The sequence below is a fragment of the Suncus etruscus genome, chromosome 8 (assembly GCF_024139225.1).
Source record: "Suncus etruscus isolate mSunEtr1 chromosome 8, mSunEtr1.pri.cur, whole genome shotgun sequence".
NCBI classification, from domain to species: Eukaryota; Metazoa; Chordata; class Mammalia; order Eulipotyphla; family Soricidae; genus Suncus; species Suncus etruscus.
The window spans coordinates 61,306,949-61,313,072 of NC_064855.1; the positions used below are offsets into that span (position 1 = coordinate 61,306,949).

The 6,124-nt window shown below is 37.0% G+C and overlaps 1 protein-coding gene across 2 annotated transcripts in view; it reads left to right on the plus strand.

Annotated features, from left to right (window-relative positions):
- The window catches only part of FNDC3A (fibronectin type III domain containing 3A), a 153,502-nt gene extending 147,378 nt beyond the window's left edge, over positions 1-6,124 (plus strand). For both annotated transcript variants that reach the window (XM_049778750.1, XM_049778751.1), the window contains one exon: positions 3,598-6,124. In XM_049778750.1, coding sequence (XP_049634707.1) covers positions 3,598-3,912 — 315 coding nt within the window. In that variant the 3' untranslated portion in view covers positions 3,913-6,124. The remainder of the gene's footprint in view (positions 1-3,597) is intronic.

Genomic DNA, 6,124 nt, shown 5'->3' on the forward strand with positions numbered 1-6,124 from the left:
TTGGATTGTGCAATTCGTCTCTGAGTAGGTCATTTAGGATTGGCTTTGTTTGCACAAATAGTTCAAGTTTTTTCTTGTTTGAGAATGTTTTTATTCTGCCCTCCCATATGAATGATAGTTTTGCTGGGTATTGGACCCTACGTTGGAAATTTCTTTCATTCAGTCATTTAAATATGTCATTTCCACTGTCTTCTTGCTTAAATTATTTCAAAATGGGAGATCTGGTTTGATTCTTATGTCCCTACTTTGTACTTCAGGGTTTTTTTCTCCCTTATTGCTTTGAGGAGTTCCTCTTTCTCTTTGTTTTTTGCCATTTGGATTACTATATATCTTGGTGTTTGTTTATAGGGTCTGTTTTATTAGGGACTCTCTTCACTTCCTGGATTTGCACTGAAGTTTCTTTCCAGAGTATGGGAAAGTTCTCTGTTATTATTTCTCTGACTACTTGTTCTTCCCCTTTCCCTATTTCCTCCCCTTCTGGTATTCCCACAATTCTTAGATTGTTTCTTTTGTCCTTGTTCATTAGATACTGGACTTTTTCTTCCAGTGCTTTGCCTTTTATTTCTTTGTTGGTTTCTTGATCATTTTTTCTTTGCAGTTTTCTTTGAGTTCCTCAGTGTGCTTCTCCAACTCTGTGTTTCTGCTCGTAAGGCTTGTTACTTTGTCTTTTAATTCCTTCAATTCTTTTTGTATGGAATCTCTCATGTTCTTTAACATTTCTTCTTTAATTTGGCTGATTTGTTCATCCATAGATTTCTTATACTCTTTAGCTAGCGTTTCTTTCATTTCTTTTATCAATTCTTGCATTTCCTTCCTCATGGCTGCTTTTAGGTCTCCTTCCCATGGATCTGTGCATTTGGGTGAACTTGGAAACTTGCTAGGGTTTGTCTCTGTATCTCCAGATATTAGAGTTCTCCTTGATTTACCCATATTTCTTTGCATTTATTGGTGTGGTTTGGAGTGCTATGCTTTCAAAATTCAGCCTGCTTTGGTTCCCTGTGGCGTGGGTATGGGTCCCCTCCCTGAGGGTGGTTCTAGAAGGGGCTGTTGGGTGAGCTCGCTGAGGTTTGACTCCTACTGTGCTCTTTATGTGGCCTAATCCTTTGCTTTTCCCTTTTGTTGTCCGTTAGTGCAGGTCCTCTTCTGGCCACAATGGTGGAGGGCGCTGTTGAGCCTAGCTCTTTCTCCCCCCTTTTGCTACCTGGAGTGGGCCTTCCTTCAGTGGGTCTTGTCAATTTCCTTCTCCTTAGTCCTGTCAGCCAGTGCAGTTCCGCTTCTGACCACAATGGTTGCTGGCGCTGTTGAGCCTAGCTCTCTATCCTCCCTCCTCTCTGGAAGTCAATGGAGCTCCGCCCCCTCCGAGCCTCAGCAGAAGAAATTCCCACAGCCAAACCCACCTGGTAGCTGCCCTCAGGTCCACTCCGGGGCTCAGGTGTTAGGCTGCTCTAAGTCACCCAAAGGTCCAGTTGGCCGGTCCAATCTCACCCAGTCTATTGGTCCTAGCCTGTCCCAGCTGCGCAGAGTGGGTCAGGTGCAGGGTTCTCCTCACACCTCCTACACTCCACTCGGGCTTGGGGTCCCTGGGGCGGGGCTCTCGGTGCTGGCACTGCCGTGGGTCTAGGGCGCCCACATGGGAAGTGGAGACTCAACCAGATGGCTCTCCTCTTCGGCTTGGAGTCCCTGGGTTGCTTGGGGTACCCGGGTAGCCGCAGGTCTAGGGCACCCACGTGGTGGAGAGGGACTCAACCCACTCCGCTCGGGCTTGGGGTCCCTGGGGCGGGTTGCTCGGGGTGCCAGGGCAGCCGCAGGTCTAGGACGCCCACCCACAAAATATGTTTTATAAGTATGTCTTGTGATTTATTTTGTTGGATATTATACTTAAAGTGAAAAATGCCTGATTAAAAATTTAGTTGTTTCTACTAAAATACATACTTTTTCAGTAAACTTAAGTATAAATATAATTAATTGTAACATTAAATATAATTTTAATTTTATAAATATAAATATAATTAAATATAATTAAATATATATCATGTTCTTAAACACATTAAAAAGCTGCTCTCAATTCCTCAACAATAGTAGAAAAGAAGAGATAAAAAAGAGCTTTGTGATTAATTATAATTTTAAAATTTTCTTTACATGTTTTAAATATATATACTCACATAATTCACATATATCATACTTATAATCATAAATATTTATTTGCAATAATGTATTCAGAGATCACATATTAGGTATGTGTTGCTTAATAGTGACTCAAAGATGTGCATTGCTTCAAATAGTTTATACGGTATAATCTAGGCATATGGGGGTGGCTGTACCATTTAGATTATATGCTTATACCCTATAATATTCACATTGGTCATTAAGTGGTGCATGTTCCAAATCACTTTTAAAGTCATTTCTGTACATTCAATTTAAAACTAACATATTGTTGGGCCAGGGAGAGAGAGTGCAAGTAGTATCACGAGGCATGATTTTCAGGACCATTTAACACTTCTGAGTATGGCTTCCCAACTATTGCAAAATAATACACATTGTACCTCATTCATTTGTTGAGAATTTTTTCTAATTGAATTTACATGTACATTTCAGACAAATGGGAAGCCATTATATTCATAAGATGATTTTTTTTCTATATTGACTTGTATGTATACAATTGTACTGTGCTTTCTAATACAGCCTTCTGATTTATTAATTATTAGCACCTTAAAAAAGCTTTTGGAACTCCATTTTTGTTATTTCCCTCTGATATGAACAGAGTATGCAGATTTTAAAATTCTACTCAGTGATTCTCATTTATCTCTATAAAGTTTGTAAAATGAGTGGCTATTAGCACTCTATAGCAAGTTCTCTTCATTATTTTCTCCAACTGATATATTTCAAGTTGTACTAAAACTGCTTGGGCTAAAATTTAGTAAAGATGTTTAAACACTATTCTTACATGTATTGATTTCATAAAATTATATTTAAGAAAACAAATTTATGGAGTAGGCCAGAGCAATAGCCAGTGGGTAGGGTATTTGCCTTGCATGCAGTCGACCTGAGGTTGATCCAGCATCCCCTATGGTCCCCCAAGCCTGCCAGGAGCGATTTCTGAGCACAGAGCCAGGAGTAACCCCTGAGTGCCACTGGGGTGGCCCCAAAACAAACAAATTATGGACTAATTTTGCTACTTTAGGAAAAATCTCTTGGCAATGGAGATATCCACACTTGGTAGTGTTCAGGACTTACTCCTGGCTCTGCACTCAGGAATTAATACTGACAGTGCTCAGGGGACCATGTGAGATAACAGGGATCAAACTTGGGTTGGCCACATGCTAGGTAAATTTCCTACCCACTGTGTTATATCTTTGGCCGTTAGTAATACATCTTTACTCCCTTAACAATCTGTGTGTATTAGGGTCTAGGTCACATCCTTTTATTCCTCCTGATCTTATATTAATACCTTATATCCTGACCTGAGTTCTCTAAAGGCACAGTAATCTTAAAAGATAAAAGCAGTGTAGCACTTACTAGCTTTCAAAGTAATTCTAGAACTAGCCAGTTTTAATACACTTTCTCACTGGTTTTCACAAATTTTTTTTTCTATTATAGATTTACAAAGGCCCCGAGTCTTCCTTCCGATATTCCAGCATTCAGCTGAACTGTGAATATCGTTTCCGTGTGTGTGCCATTCGCCAGTGCCAAGATCCTGTGGGGCATCAGGACCTAGTAGGTCCTTACAGCACCACAGTGCTTTTCATCTCTCAGAGGACTGAGCCACCAGCTAGCACCAACAGAGACACTGTGGAGAATACAAGGACCCGGCGGGCACTTAGTGATGAGCAGTGTGCAGCTGTCATCCTTGTGCTTTTTGCTTTCTTTTCCATTTTGATTGCCTTTATTATTCAGTACTTTGTAATCAAGTGAAAAAATATAACTTTTATTTTTAATATGGTGTTACATTTTTTGGTTGCATACTAAAATTATTTTCTGTATTGCTTTTACAAAAACAGTGGCATTTAGCACTGGCATTGAGACTATAGCACATCAGTTTTGCCATTTTCAGGCTTATATTGTTAGGTAGAGGCTGCACTTTATTAAAATGCAAGCCACATACATAGCAATTTTATTTTCTTTTTCTTTCTTTTTACCTTTTTGTTTGGGACTTGATTATTTCCTTTTTATTTTTATTTTTGGACATGCCTTCTTGTAAACATTTTCTAAGAGGCAATGACATATAATTGAGATTTTGACCAGTCAGCATGAGTGTGCTTTACAAAGACACCACCAAGTGAAAAAATTCCGAATGACTAAAACTTACACTAACATGCTATATGAAAATGTTAAAGTCTGATGCTGTGAAAGCAATCTAGTGCTATATTTCTACCTCCTCATTTGTCTTAATTATTTGGTAAGTGGGATTATGATGAATAACTGGAGGAACTTGGTAAGTGGGATTACATGAATAACTGGAGGAGCTTAGCAAACAAACTGATTGAAAAAATATATATGGAAAAAAGAAGCTTCTTATTTGATAAATGTGGAGTTCTTCATCACACGTATATATACATTGAATTCACCGATAAGTCACTTATAAAGAAAGCACAGACAGTTTACTTGGCCTAAAAATATTTTAATGTTTACTCCAAAAGTATCTCTTCCCATTTTGGCAACATGAAAAAGAATCAGTTTTATATATAGATAGATAGATTACCTTTTAAAGAGTAATCATTTAACTCTGAATTTCAGACTTGATTTGGTTATAGGAGCCTTTGAACCATATGTATGTGACAAGTATATGGCATATGTGGCATATATATATAAACTATACATACCAAGTGTAGAAACATATATATAAATATATACACAAACATACATGTACTTCATCTAACTGATGTACCTAATTTTTTAAGAACTCCTATAAGTTTGCTGCTTCTTCCATAACTACTGCCATCACCATCAGAATTCATAATCAAACCTAACCTTTTGTTTGGGGCACCAAATCTGAAGACAAAATTAATTTGCACCAGTAAACTTCAAGCTGCTTTCTTTCTTGAGAAACTGTTTAATGTAATGTCTGTTTGGATACTGTTCCAAATTGTTGGCTGCATGTGGTTAATGTTGCATTGGAGCACTTTGCAATTGCATAATTAGTTAATGTTTTGTGAGCTTGCATTTGTGAGTTATTGGATGATCAGATTGAATTTTGTCAAGTGTCACATATTGTACATCTTGCATAGATGTCGATGACTGCCAGTAATAATAGTTTGTAATGAAATATATAAAAGTCTTGTTTTATCACATCTGTTATCTGTAAAACACTTGTAACTAGCCTTTTTAATTTATTATTTGAATCTTAGGATAATGAATCACTAAATTTTTAGTTGCTGAGGCTTATCATTTTAGTGATTACTGAGCATTTCTGTCAGTCTTCGGGAAAAAAACATGTTTTATGCTTTGAAGAACTCTGAAGAATTTTTCTTATTAGAATGAGCATGTATTGTAACTGTTTTATGTCAAATGATTCGTGCTGTAGAAAAAAACATTAACCTTTGTTCAAAAAAGAAACGGATAAACTTGGCCTTTCCAAGTGGTAAGAATGACCTGTCACTATAAAATACTGTATGTTTACATTTATTTAATTTTAATCTCTTACTATAGGCTGATAACTTTACCCCAAAACCGTGATTGCGATTGTTTTCTAGAAACTTCTTTCAAGTGCCACATTTGGCAGTACAAATGAGTTTGAGTGTTAACAGCCCAGAGATTTCTATATAGTTGAATGTCTAAAATGGTAAGATGTGCCACTGTGCCAGTTACGGTGGCTTATGTTTTTCATAGTAACTCAAATGAACTCCTATTTTTGATAGTAAATGTCATTTAATAGTGTACTTGCCATTTGAGCCTCACTGCGAAATTAGTGCAGAGGAGAAAACTTTTAATGTAATCTTGATTTTACCTCATATACTGTACATTCCAAAAACTCTAAACTTTTTAAAGATTATAGATACACTACCAACATATCTTGAAATTGTATACGGTTGAACTTCATACAGATTAAATATATAATCTCATAAAAATACATAATGTAGCAAAAGTATCTTTAAAACCCATGGAAAATAAAAGTTGTATCATTCTT